This window comes from Alnus glutinosa, chromosome 4 (genome assembly GCF_958979055.1).
Source record: "Alnus glutinosa chromosome 4, dhAlnGlut1.1, whole genome shotgun sequence".
In the NCBI taxonomy this organism is placed as follows: domain Eukaryota; kingdom Viridiplantae; phylum Streptophyta; class Magnoliopsida; order Fagales; family Betulaceae; genus Alnus; species Alnus glutinosa.
This window is the reverse complement of record NC_084889.1, coordinates 3,021,712-3,036,643: the sequence shown is the minus strand read 5'-3', so window position 1 is coordinate 3,036,643 and position 14,932 is coordinate 3,021,712. Positions and strand designations below refer to the sequence as shown.

At 39.6% G+C, this 14,932-nt stretch overlaps 2 protein-coding genes across 2 annotated transcripts; both read right to left on the bottom strand.

The window, feature by feature from the left end:
- Positions 1-641: 641 nt before the first annotated feature.
- Positions 642-1,097, bottom strand: LOC133865655 (uncharacterized mitochondrial protein AtMg00810-like). Its single transcript, XM_062302078.1, has one exon. The coding sequence runs from the start codon at positions 1,095-1,097 to the stop codon at positions 642-644; it is 456 nt and encodes a 151-aa protein (XP_062158062.1).
- A 5,883-nt stretch (positions 1,098-6,980) lies between these two features.
- On the bottom strand, positions 6,981-12,112 carry LOC133865653 (uncharacterized). The gene is made up of 6 exons (XM_062302075.1): positions 11,769-12,112; positions 11,572-11,673; positions 11,179-11,480; positions 10,745-10,868; positions 7,282-7,431; positions 6,981-7,097 (listed from the first exon to the last, which is right to left on the bottom strand). The coding sequence occupies exons 1-6, from the start codon at positions 12,105-12,107 to the stop codon at positions 6,981-6,983; spliced, it is 1,134 nt and encodes a 377-aa protein (XP_062158059.1). The 5' UTR covers positions 12,108-12,112.
- Positions 12,113-14,932: the final 2,820 nt, after the last annotated feature.

Genomic DNA, 14,932 nt, shown 5'->3' with positions numbered 1-14,932 from the left:
AAAGTCTAAAACTAAGTGTCAAGAATAAATAAAATCAGACCATGATCCTATGCAGATTACATAACAGAAAACTATGTTGATTAAATGTAAGAGGCAGAGAGATCAATGCAGAAAACAAGGATCCTTGAATCTTGGAAATGCAGGTGGCAGTAGCCTCTAGTCGTAGCTGTTGTTTGCCTTGGAAAATGATTGTGATTTGGCATGTCACAAGGTTGTCTCAGAACTAGTAGTAGCAGACCACACAATGACTAGCCGTTACTCAACTTTTCTCTCTTGCTGTAATCTTCCTCCCCTGTATTGCAGTAATCTTCTTCCTCTGCATGACCTTCCTTAACACCCCCCCTCAAACTGAGGGGAGGTACAACCCTTAGTTTGTCCCGAAGGTAACAAAACCGATCAGCAGTATGTCCTTTAGTAAAAATGTCTGCAACTTGTTCAATGGTAGACAAATAGCGCAGTTGAATGTCTCGGTTAGTTACCTTTTCTCGGATGAAGTAAATATCAACCTCAATGTGTTTCGTTCGAGCATGAAATACTGGATTGGACGCCAAGGCCAATGCTCCTGAGTTGTCACACCAGATAGTAGGAGGGCATGGCAAGGCAATGTGGAGTTCTTTCATTAGCATTCGAAGCCAGAACAGTTAGGAAGCTGTGAGTGAGAGGGACCTATACTCAGCTTCTGTACTGGATCTTGAGACTATGTGTTGTTTCTTGGCAGACCATGAGATTAAATTAGGACCTAGAAAGACTCCATACCCTGTGGTTGATCTTCTATCATCTGGATTTCCTGCCCAGTCAGCATCACAATAGGCATTGAGATGAATTGGCCCTTTGCAATAGTGTAGACCAGATGTGAGAGTTCCCTTGAGGTAGCGCAGGACTCTTTTAGCTGCTGTAAAGTGGACATAAGTAGGAACATGCATATGTTGGCACAGTTGGTTAACTGAATAGGCAATATCTGGTCTAGTGAGTGTGACATACTGAAGGGCACCTACAATGGTTCTATACTCAGTTGGATCCGGAAGAACTTCACCATCATACTTTGACATTTTGGATCCAGCAGTACAAGGGGCTCGATAAGGTTTTGATTCTGCCATGTGGGTACGATTGAGGAGGTCAATAATATATTTGGTTTGCCTAAGATGTTATCCATTGGTGTCTCGAATGGCTTGAATGCCCAAGAAGTACCCAAGAGGCCCAAGATCCTTCATGGCAAAGTCTACTTTCAACTTGGCAATCAAAACATTCATAGTCTCTTCATGATTTCCAGTTAGTATAATGTCATCAACATATACTAACAGAAAAATATGGACAGAATCATCATGATACAAGAAAAGAGAGGAATCAACTTGTGATCCATTGAAGCCAAGATTGAGCAAAGCCTGTGACAACCGTGTAAACCATGCCCTTGGTACCTGCTTTAGTCCATAGATAGACTTGTGTAGCCTGCAAACATAGTGAGGAAATGAAGGATGAATGAAGCCTTGAAGTTGTTCCATGTAGACCTCCTCATCAAGCACCCCATGGAGGAATGCATTTGACACATCCAGCTGCTTAATTTGCCAATCAAATTGAACTGCAAGGGCCAGAAGTAGCCGAATAGTTGCTGTTTTGACAACAGGACTAAAAGTCTCATAAAAGTCCACACCACCCAATTGATCATATCCCTTTGCAACTAATCTAGCCTTGTACCTGTCCACACTCCCATCCGGTTTTTGCTTGATCTTGTATACCCATTTGTTCCTTACTACATTATGGTGAGAGGGTCGTGGACAAAGTGTCCAAGTTTGGTTGGAGATGAGAGCTTTATATTCATGATGCATTGCTTCAATCCATTCCGGTTTTGAAGAAGCTTGTTTAAAGGTAGATGGTTCTTGGGGTAATGTCTTGATGTGGAGGGCTGAAAGAGGATACTTGATGGTATGAAAAAGTTTGAAACCAGGAAATTCCTTTGGTTTCAAGTTGCCGGTTTGAGATCTGGTGATGATTCTGTTGTTAGGTGAAGGTGCTTGTTGAGTAGATGACACTTGGGGGCTTGATTGGGTAGGAGTGATGCTTGTGTCTATTGGATCAGTGGAGTCATAAGATTCAGTGGATGTAGCAATTTGCTGAGATGGTAAATCAAATGGGTGAATTTCTGGATTCTGTTGTGGTGAGTGATTATTTTCAACATTTTCAGGACCAGAAGTGGAGAGGGAGTGCTGTGTTGTAGAGTCAGTGATGGTTGGTCTTGGGATAGGAGCAAAGTTGCTGGGTTGAGGGTTAGGCAAGAGGACCAAAGGATCATTGGTAGCTGTTGTCACCTTGCAGGAACCTTGTGAGATGGACTTGTTTTTGGCTGGAAATTGTGTTTCATCAAAGATAACACTTCGAGAGAGTATAACCTTGTGAGTTGAGGGATCAAAGCATCTATATCCTTTTTGATTTCCACCATATCCAATAAAGATGCATGGCTTGCTACGAAATGAGAGTTTGTGACTGGCATAAGGTCGAAGAAGAGGATAGCATAGGCACCTAAAAGCTCTTAGGAGAGTGTAATCAGGATCTTTCTTCATCAACTTGGAAAATGGTGATTCTTGTTGTAAAACAGGTGTGGGGAGTCGATTAATAAGATATGTAGCTGTGAGAAAGGATTCTACCCAGAATTTGGAAGAGAGACCCGATTGTGCAAGGAGTGTGAGACCAACTTCTAAAATGTGCCTATGCTTCCTCTCAGCTATGCCATTTTGCTGAGAGGTATGTGGACATGTTAGCCTATGAAAGATTCCATTTTGAGATAGATATTGCTTAAATTGGATTGAGGTATACTCTCCACCATTGTTTGATTGGAATTGTTTGGTGCCAAACTGATTTTCAACAAGTAACTTAAACTTGACAAAACATTGATAAACTTCAGATTTATTTAGAATAGGATAAAGCCAGGTGAACCGGCTGTAGTCATCAACAAAGATTACATAATACTTGCATCCACTTAGAGATGGAATAGGTGAAGTCCACACATCTGAATGGACAAGTTCTAGTGGAACAAAAGTGCATCTTGTTGACTCAACAAAAGGAAGTTGCTTGGATTTACCAAGCTGACAAGACTCACACACCCTAGTCTTGTCTAAGGAACCAGACAAAAGAAGCTTTTGGTTCTTCAAAAGATGTTGGATAGTTGAGAGAGAAGGATGCCCTAGCCTTTGGTGCCAAACCAAGTCATTGGTTTTAACTCCAATATAGGCAGCAAATCCCTTCAAGTTATTTAGATGCTTTGGATGCAAGGGAATAGGATAGAGTCCATTTACACTAGGTCCCTAGAGCAGCACCTGTCCCGTTAAGTTATCCTTCACAATGAAATGAGAACCAGTTAAAGCAAACCAGCAACTGTTATCTATGCAGAATTTGTTAATGGAAAGGAGGTTAGCTGAGGCGTCAGGACAATGTAAGATATCTTTGAGAAAGAGGTGAGGATGTTTAGGAAAATGAGAGTGAACTACAGAAGATCCAAGATTTTTGATTTGCAAACCTGCTCCATTACCCACTCCTACCATGTCTGCTCCTTCAAATGGTCTAGGCTCATGTAAGTTGGCTGCATCGGCTGTTATGTGAACATTGGCTCCTGAATCGGCCAGCCACGTTTGAGCTCCAAAATCTTCATTCAAATGAGCAACCATGGCTGCTAGATCACTAGGTGGATGTCTTCCTTGGAAAGAATAATCCATTCGGTGGTAACAGTCAAGTGCTGTATGATTATTCTTTCCACATATCTGGCAGACAAGTCGTGTGTTAACCTGAGGTGGATTCACACCTTGGTTGGCTGGTGGTTGGTCAACATCTTGGTTCATTAGTGGAAATCGTTGGTTTTGGGCAGTGTGGTGTCTGGTGGGAATGATAGCATTGTTTCGATGAGGGAAAGTCTGATGAGTTAAGTTGTTTCTTGGTGCAAAAGGTGGATAGGCTGTGTTGTTTCTTGGTGGAAACCGAGAGTTGGGTCTTGGAGGATAGCGAGGTCTTCTAAAGGCAGCAGAGGTTTGATTAAGTAGATTTGACTGACCTGTTTTGTTGGCTTGAAAAGCAAAGTTTCCAGTTTCTGCAGATTGTTGTTGTTGATTTTCCATCAGCATCTCATGATTGAGTAGTTCTGACTGAAAGTCAGCAAAACTCATTTCCTGGTTTTGTGTGGCAAATGAGTGAACAGTCACAAAGGTATTGAAGGAAGGATTAAGACCTCCTATCACATAAGAGATGAGGTCATCGTCCTCTATAGCCTTTCCTGCAGCCGACAGTTGATCAGCCAACTGTTTGGCCAAGTTGAGAAATTCAGTACATGTTTTGCTACCTTGCTGCAGAGTTTGTAGCTGCCTTTTGAGGTGAGAGATCCGAGACTTAGTTTGAGAGGCATACTTGGACGCAAGAGTTGTCCATGCTTGAAAAGAATAGTTGACTCCATACATTGAGGACACAATTGATGGAGCAAGTGAGCTGATTATCCAGCTTAGAAGGAGTTGATCCTTTCTCTGCCATGTAGCATAGGCAAGATTTGGAGTTTGGTTGTTACCATCACTATTGATGTACTGTGGTGGACAGCAATCAGTGCCATCCACAAGTCCTTGGAGGTCATTTCCTCTAAGGATAGGCTGGAATTGTGACACCCAAGCTAGGTAGTTGGGGCCTTCCAGTTTGAAGAGCTGAGAGAGATTAGGCAGGATGGAGAAGGTCGGTGGATTTTCAACTGGTGGTGTGGTAGTGTTGGTGGTACGGGTTGAGGAGTTGGAATTGGAAGTGCTGGAGGTTGCCATGGAATGAGCGTTTGCTTAGGATGGCTCTGATACCATGAAAAGGATTAAAGGAACTTTGCTTGGTTGCTTACCAAAGTCAGAGATTTTGTTTTTATTTATAATCCTCAAGAGTTACACTGTTAAGCTCAATGAGTTGAATACAAACAAAAGTCTAAAACTAAGTGTCAAGAATAAATAAAATCAGACCATGATCCTATGCAGATTACATAACAGAAAACTATGTTGATTAAATGTAAGAGGCAGAGAGATCAATGCAGAAAACAAGGATCCTTGAATCCTGGAAATGCAGGTGGCAGTAGCCTCTAGTCGTAGCTGTTGTTTGCCTTGGAAAATGATTGTGATTTGGCATGTCACAAGGTTGTCTCAGAACTAGTAGTAGCAGACCACACAATGACTAGCCGTTACTCAACTTTTCTCTCTTGCTGTAATCTTCCTCCCCTGTATTGCAGTAATCTTCTTCCTCTGCATGACCTTCCTTAACACACTCTCTCTCTCTCTCTCTCTCTCTCTCTCTCTCTCTCTCTCGCCGGGTCTCTCTCTTCATGGCCGGATCTCTCTCTCTCTCCATCGCCAGATCTCTCTCTCCATAGCCAGATCTCTCTCTCCATCGCCTGATCTCTCTCTCCATAGCCGAACTACTGTTTGGCACTTCAAACCCAGACGCAAACGGGTGACGCAAAACCCAGGTGGGCTTTTTCCCGCCTTCAGCTTGTGGGTTTGTTTTTTCATGGTAAATGATTTGGGTATTAAGTTTTTAGCTGAACCCATAACACATTTGATCTGGTTTTGTTCTTGATCGGGTTCATTGAAAATGTATATGGTGCTCGCAGTGTGCATGAACACACAGGGTACAAACGCACTGGTTTCATGCTAGCTTGCACTGGATTCTAATTGGTTCCACAAAGCATGGGTCATTTTCTGTTATTTAGCAGCTGCTACCTGTGAAATTCTTGGCTACTCGTAAGAGCCTAGTTTATGAATTTTAGCATTCTTTGCTGCATTACAAGGAAACAAAAGGCGAATAGATTCTACTTGCACTTTTTGGTGGGTCTGAACATGATGGTTAGCTTTGGTATCGATTAATGTTTCCCTTTTTCAGTGCTTTGTTCGGCTTTGCTTAGGAAATGGTTGAGATATCATTTTAGATCTTAAGCATTTAAGCATCTAAACTTATCACTAACGTTTCTTGTTAATGGAATGAACACCTTTAGAATCTTGATTGCTAACTCTCTTTTTGCTTCCAGAGTCACCCTTTTATTGTGTTAGTTATCTTACATTATATACTATGTTTTTGTGTTCTTTTATGACAATAAGCACTCATAAGTACTGTGGTTTTGATTTTTTTGGTGCGTAGGAATACGGTGATAATGTTGAAATAGTATGGTTCATGTCACGTGTCAAAATTTTAGCATTGGGGCTTCAGCTTATATATATATAGACATAGAAAAATATTAAGAGTACCAAATCTTTTATTAAAATGATGTATTTCTCATATATATATATGTATAGTCTTATACGTATACAAACTACATATAGTCTTAATTCTGGTGGGTGGATACCATATCCACTATCCTACAACGGAATATGAGTAGGCCACCTCCACTTACCCATATATATAAAATTAGTTTTGTCTTTTAAAAAGTTGCTTTAGAATTTAATCCCAAAACGACCCTATTTGATGGTTTGAAATGTTACTAAAATACTAAATTGACATTGTGTGTCCGCTATCCAGCTATGAACATTATTTCAACGCAATTGAAATCAATCTATTTGGATTTTTTTTTTCTAGAGGATATAATTCAATTCAAGTCAATTGTATTTTGGTAGTTTTTTTTTTAATTTATTTTTTTTTTCAATTTACTTTTATTTCCCAATGTTAAAAATTCAATTTGTATTTTCATATTATAATTTACAAGTGCATTTAATTAGTTTCAATTTTACAAGCGTATTTAGTTCAAAAATTGGAAGCCCATCCAAAAAGCTTATAAAAAATAAAAAAAGGCTAAAAAAAAAAAGGAACCCAAAATGCAAAGAGGATGTCACGTGCAGTTAGTACAAAAAAACAATATGCATGCCCGTGTGTAGCTATGAAAGAATATTGCAACTAAAATTGCCCTCCGCAAATTGGGGATAGGGAATAAGGGTATTATCTGTCCATATAATGCATTTTACACCCCTTTGCTTGGAAAAAACTCTGTCCTAATATGGAGTGGCTGCCCTCCATTTGCTCGGAAACTTTCTCTCGTGGCTCAACTTGTTCTCTTCTGGTTGCTCTTTCTGATCACATTCAGGATCCAGTGTCCACTCTTCTGGGATCTACGTTTCAACATGGGGCAGCAATTACACACATGACATGGAAATTTTAGTTCAACCTTCTCAGTTCAGAAATGCTAAAACAGTTGCTTCATTTAATTTCCAACCGTTAGCAGGAAATGGTAGCAGTATTTTGCTGGTGCTGCTATCAGATTCAGGCCTATCTTTAATCTTTTTGTCCAATAACGAATTGGTCAATAATCCTGACAGTGTCTAAAGGTTCCTGATACGGCGTGGCTACCCTCCATTTGCTTGGAAACTTTCTCTCGTGGCTCAACTTGTTCTCTTCTGGTTGCTCTTCCTCACATTCAGGATCCCGTGTCCACTCATCTGGGATCTACGTGTCCACATGGGGCAGCAATTACACACATGGAAATTTTAGTTCAACAGTCTCAGTTCATAAATACTAAAACAGTTGCTTCACTTAACTCCAATGGTAAGCAGAAAACAATAGAAATGTTATTTATCTTAATTTTTGACACGATTCATAAATTTAATAGAAATTTAACATGCATGGGTTTAGGTCCATCTGGATTGGCCCAAATTAACTCGTTTAATAAATGGGTCAATCCCCACATCAACTCACTTAAACGCCGGCTTAGATATAGGTGATCCACATAACCCATATTAAACTATATAGTTTAATTTTCTTCTTGCAAGATGTGGGGGGGAGCCAGAGTACCCATGAGGAGGACGTTGCGATGTTGGGTACCGATCAGTTGGCCCCCGGTAGCCCCCAGGATATGGATTCAGATGATGATCAGCAGCCTCCACCAGCCGAAGGGGTTGGCGAGGAGGTTGCAGGCGATCCAGCGACCCAGCACATAGGGATTGAGCAGATTCGGTTGATGGGTAAGTACATATTTAGACATCCTTAAAACTCATATTATGTTACCAAAATTTTTTTTTTTTGTTTGGAAAAAAATAACTATTTGATTACAATTTGTTTATATATATATGTTTTTTAGTGTGAACCAATTAAATGTTGAATATTTTTTTCATTAGGGTACAACCCAAACGGAACCATATATTATGAGGTGATTAAAGACCCAGAGAGAAACTGGGTGCTCCCGAGGGGGAAGAAGGTTGTATTGCAGTACAATGCTGCTATACAACCTGTAGGACGAGCCTGCAATCGTTTTCGGCGGGCTGAGGGCAAGCTGATCAGGAGTGGGTCCTACATACACATGCGGGACGAATGGGCGAGGGTAAATAAGCAGATTAAGCAGGCAATGTGGGACGCGCTAATGGTATGTTTATGAATATAATTTAATTATTTATTTGAATTAAACTTGAGATTAATGTTTTTCTTGAAGTTTTTAAACCTATAATGCTTTGATTGAATGTGCAGGAGGAGTTCTATCTACCTGTATCAGTAGACGCGCGCAGGGCACAACAGGAGGCGTGGAATGATATTGGCCGAAAGCACCGCTCGTGGAAGTCGAGGTTCAAAACCAAACTATGTATTGGAGACGGTGACACGCCCGAGAGTATCCGTGCGAGAATGCCGGACAATTTTTTTGCAAAGTATGACGCAGCAGATGTAGAGTTCCTGCTGAGAGACTGGTGCACTGAGCATAAAATGGTATGTAGGCCAAAAAAATGTTGTGGTTTTTTAATAACAGTTCATTTAATTTTAGTTTTAATTTAAGTGTGTCAATGCTTACATTTTTATTTTCATGTTCAATGCGTAGGCAACCTCTGAACGGATGAAGAGGCTGCGGGAGCAGAATGACCTTCCCCATTGTACGGGATCTAAAAGTTATGCCAGATTTAATCACGAGGAGGTATGAAAAAATATATGTTTATGTTTTTAATATTTGTTGCTAATTGTTTTTCTTTTTCTTTATACTATTTTTATCGCTATCTGTTTGTTATATATGTCACCTGCATGACGACAGACATGTACATCTGGCACGCCCCCCACTCGCGCCGTGTCATTCGTGAAAACCCACACAAGGAAGGACGGCACTTACGTGAACGAACGTACAGGGTCCTATGCGTATGCTACTGATTTAATTTACTAATATTTTTAAATTATGTGTGATATGTCATTATTCAATATATGAGTTTTTCATGTTGACAACGTACAGGAGAGGATGACGCAGAGTTTATCTAGTGATCCAGCCGCCACGCAAAGCGTCTCCGCAGACACGGTGCGTTGGGCACCGAACGACACTTACGAACATGTGGTTGGGAGGCCTGAGTATGCAGGGAAGGTTTGGCAGGTTGGGCCGAACGTCACACCTGTTCGGGGGACATGTTTCTCATATAGGCCTCGGTCACAGGGGGGACCATCTCAGGGCACGTCTCGGGATTGGGCCGAACACGCTCGGAAGATGGAAGAGATCCAAGCGGAGCTACAGGCTGAGCGAGTGAGGAATGACCGGTTGGAGCAGCGCGTGCAACAGTTCGACGCCATGGAGCAGCGCATGCGACAGTTTGAGGTCTTCATGTCCTCCATGGGAGTATCAGCACCATGTCTTGATACTCAGTCTTCACCTGCACACGTAGGTAGTACGTCGTCTGTTAGTAGTGCATCTGCATGTATGATTTATATTGTGTATAGGACAAAATTAATTTCAATTTGTTTTCATTACCCCTTTAATTTTGCAAGTAATATTATATACTTTAATTGTCTATATTATTTGCAGGTAATTCGACAACGGTTGGTACGTTGTCGCCTGTTGGACGACAGCTGAGCTAGCACTCCACTGTCGCTACACCTTCGCTCGCTACACCATTCATTGCCCAGCAATCGCCGATTGGCGAGAACACGCCTGGGACGGTACCTCGTGATTCGCAGGGACGCCCTTCAGATTTGTAGATATTTTGTGTAATTATTTTTTGTTCGTAAATATTTGCTTGTTAACGAATACGTTATGTGCTATTTTTGGGTAAAATAAATATTGCGTTATTTGTGGTCGGAAATTATAAAACTTGAAAAAAAAAAAAAATTAATTAACCCAAATAAATTTTAAAAAACAATAACAAAATTAAATTTTAAAAAAAAAAAATTCAAATTGAGTTTTTTATTTAAATAAATTTTTTTTTTAATTATTTAATTGTATTTTTAATTAATTTTATTTAACTAAAAAATTCGATTTGGATTTTTAAAAAAAAAAAAATCTATTTGACACGTGTATTGATATACACGTGTCAAACCTTTTTGACATGTGTATTGGAATACACGTGTCAAATTTGACACGTGTATTCCAATACACGTGTCAAATTGTGCAATTAATGACTTGCACATTTGACACGCGTCTCACGCGTGTCAAAATGAACGTGTCAAACTGTTTGACACGTGTACGACACTGTACACGTGTCAAACTGCACGTGACAAATTACACTGATTTTTGTAGTGTTGTTTCTCATCAACCAAACAGAACCAAAAAATAGAAGAAGACACAAGCATAATATATGATGGCACCCCATCGAGAGATAGACTCCATCCCATTCTTGCAAATTAATGTTGCTCCTCGTCACAGCCATGAGCTGAAAGTGAATTTCATATCAATGCATGTACGTACCTCAGTAAATAATAATAATAATAATAATAACAACATTCAACAAGAGGAGGATCTATAAGAAAGAAGCATATATATATATATATATATATATATATATATATATATATATATTCTTACCTCTGGCACATTAAATGCAGATAAAGCCCAAATGTCCATTCTTCTACCAGAGCTCGAGTGCCATTTGAAATTGGAAAGTATCTGCTTTCTACTGATTGGCACCGCCGATACAATGAGTGATAGCCTGATTGAACAAAAAATAATCTAGGTTGATTTTTCTGGATTAAAATATTTGAAAATGCTACCGTACGTTCCAACTACAACGGTTGATTATCAACACGTACATGTAATAATAAATTAAAATGAGAGTGAATTGTGGAAGTCATAATTTAAAATATCATGCTAAATTACAATTTATTTCAAAAGTTTAGATTGGTAAAAATAAATAAATTTATTCATTTAATTTTTATTCTAATGTCAGCTTCCCAACCATACGAAACAAGAAAATATTCTTAATTAGTTTGATTGTCACAGATGGGATAGAATAGGAAAACCCACCTGAAGTTGCCAATAATTCATCGCGGACAAAAGCCTCGACACCAAGTTCCAACACCAGCATAAGAATGAGAGCTGCGGTCAGGTGCGCAAAAACATGGAGAATTCCGACCACTATCCGTGTCCTCCATGAAACTTTGGAGGGAACAAATGCAATAGCCATAGTAAGCAGTAGCAGAGCACCTCCCAGAGACACATAAGAGTGCTCCAGCATGTATATAAAAGCATTCCACACTGTCCCACAGAAACTCCTCCAGAAATTCGAACTTGAATCCACTTGGAAGATGTGGCCGAGCTCACACTAGCGAAAATTATGGGAAAGATAATCAACTGATCAATAGGCCCGGCCATTTAAGTTGTTTCAATTCAAGAGAGAAAGAGGAGCAATTCACCTGTGGGAACATAGAAACTTCCAATATGAAGTATATAATGCCACCAACATTATCAAACTGCCAATTCTCCTTTCGGAAGTTCCAAATATTTCTTAACGCAAGCTGCATGCACTAAATCATAAAACAAAATGTTATAACCAAATTAAAAGGCAAAAGAAAATATAGCCGGGAGAGTGGAAAAGGGGAAGGAAAATTACCCTGCTTGAAGTTTGAATAGAAGGGTATTCGGCTTTGCATTCATATGAAACTCCATGAGATTGACTAAAATGACGAAAGACATGGGTGGGATGGACATACGCTCCGCCACAACCATTGACAAGTAGATGTTGTGCATAAACCGGCTTTCTGTCAGGCTGATCAGAAGAAACAGAACCATCCGATTGATCAGCAATTGAGTGGCGCATGTAGTGATGAATGTCCCCGGCAATTTGAAGCTTGCACCTTTCTTTCAAAATGTAACATATCAGGTCTGACACATTATTTTTAGAATCACCATTTTCATACCAATTAAGAAGCCAATCCGGTTGGTGCGTCATAACGATCACACCAGTCTTTCTTTCCAATTAACCTGCTCAAATCAACTAGCTAGTTAAAATCATTCAACAAAAAGAACTATGAATTAAATGGCCACAAAAAAAATGTATTGCACCCGGTGTAATACCTTTGGCCGGGTTCAAATCTATGTTTGTTTAATGGGTTTTGGGGAGTGTTTGTCCACATTTAAAAAAAACAGGAAAGAAGTTTTCTACATAGTACAACTGCTTATTTTGACAAACCCAAACAAATGTAGAGCCTTACTAGTAAAAGAAATTAAAAAAATAAATTGGAAAAAGAGAGTGGCCATGTGACCACACCCTCAGGAGATCGAGGGGTGGTAGCTAGAGTGGCTAACCCGACCAACACCAAGGTGCATGGTTCTGCAGATACCCTAATAATTTTTTAAAATTTTAAACAATAAGTTAGCTCTTACCTATCTCTATAAAAGTTAAGCGCATCTCTCTCTCTCTCTCTTTTTTTTTTTTTTAAAAAAAATAATCACTCAATAAGAAAAGAATACAGATTTAAAAATGTTTCGTATTTTGAGTTTTTTGTTAATATATTTGTTTTGAGAATAGAAAACATAAAAACAAAGACAAAGACATTGGCAAAATGAAATTTATAGTTTTAATTAGTGATATGATTTTCTTAAATAAAACAAATATATATGGTATAGAAAAAAAAATTAATTTTATCAACTAATTTTTTAAATTAAATATGGTAACATGTTTAAATATATATTATTTTCTTGTTGAATTTGTAATCTAAAAACAGAAATAAGAAAAAAAAAAAAAAAAAAAAAAAAAAAGAAGCAAAACGGGCCCAAAAGTACTGCCCAAGACTGATTGGGCCTAATCATATGATCAACTTCAATAATTAATTTTTTTTTTTTTTTTTTTTTGCGCTATCATCAACTCATGCATAGACAAATGCATATCCACAACCAATATTGTGACGTCCCACATCGCCTGGGAATGAGGATGTGCTTATATGTATAAATGCACAATTTATGACACAACGTGTTTTAAAGCCGTGATGACCATGAACCTATCAGAACTCCGCAGTTAAGCGTGTTTCTGCAAGAGCAATCCCAGAATGGGTGACCTTCTGGGAAGTCTGGTTTGGAGAGCCAAAAGCAGACAATATTGTGTCATTGGGGGTGGGTCGTTACAAATGGTATCAAAGCCATTGCCAAGCTTGAGATGGTGGGAGCGTGCACAAGCCCAATGAGAGACGCCAGCGGGGACGCTGGGTCCAAAGAGGGGGTGATTGTGACGTTCCACATTGCCTGGGAATAAGGATGTGCTTATATGTATAAATGCATCATTTATTACACAACGCGTTTTAAAGCCGTGATGGTCATGAACCTATCAGAACTTCGCAGTTAAGCGTGCTTCTGCAAGAGTAATCCCAGGATGAGTGACCTCCTGGGAAGTTTGGTTTGGGGAGCCAAAAACAGACAATATTGTGTTATTGGGGTTGGGTCGTTACAAATATCATCCACTCATATATAACATATTCTCACCAAGGCATATCGAAACAATGAAAAAGAAAAGTAAGAAAAATACCCTTTTTCTTGCTAGTTTTGAGAAGAATTCAAATTGGTAGACATCGATATCACAAAGGAGAGCAAGATCAAGACCAAATACCCACCATCGTTTAGGCAGTTTCAAAGCGAAATAACTCTTTTTCTGAGGCAAAAACCATGAGTAATTCTACCCGGCGCTCCAGCGTCCCTCAAGTGTCCCTCAACCTCTGACGTGGCATAGTCCACGTCAAGCCTTTTTAAAAAAAAAAAAAAAAAAATTAAACCCCGCGCGTATACGAAACTTCATTTCAATTTCTCTCAAAATATTTTTGCCCCCAAAAAGCTTTCCTTCTTTTCCTCCTTCCTCCCTCCCTCCACCCCACCGACAGCCACCCACCTACTGAGCACCGTCGACCACCAGTTACCACCGCCACCGAACCCCAGTTCGTCCATTTCCGGCCTCCATCCACCGTCAAGCTCCGACGACCCAACGTATAGCCCCAACGACCCATCGACCATTCTGCCACGACGAGCCCAGCCGAGCCACCACCACCGCCGACGAGCCAAGCCGAATCACCACCACTGCAGAGGACTCCGACGACCCATCCACCGTAAGGTCTTCTCTGTTTTGTTTCGATTTTCCTTTCGATTTTCTCTTCTTCATACAGATCTGGTTTTTGAGTTTTTGGATTTGGTTTTTTGAGTTGCTTGATCCGCCACCCACAAGCACCGTCGACCACCGCCAGTAGCGATGTCCATCTCTATCTCCAGCTACTAGCACCGTTTTCCACTGTAAGGTTTTCTCCATCTCCTTCCATTATTTCCCCCGTTTGGCTTTTGGATTTGTGGTTGTTTTACATGTTTGTTTGTGTAGCTGATGTGTTTGATGATTTGCTTGTATTTTTTGCTTTTGGGTTTTTGGTTTTCTTCTATTGATGGTGGTTTCGAGTTGTTGGTTTTGTTTATTTTGGAGTACATATTTGTTGTTGGGAGATGTTATGGGAGTACATACTTGTTGTTGTTGTTGCCAAACAGTTTTCCTGTTAATCCCTCTCCTCTTCTTTGCTGATGTTGATTTTTCATGGGATCTAACTTGTTTGAATCTATGTTACTCGATCTGTCTCTAAATATATTTTTCTGATTATAAGGGGGCAACATTTGGAAGAGTTGTAGTTTTTGTAATATTTATTCCCTGAACTTCTTGAATGGGAATTTATGTTTCATTTCTCTCCTTTAAACTAAACTAATCTTTATATTACAGTTTTTGTTCAGCCTACTTGCTACTTATTGCTATAT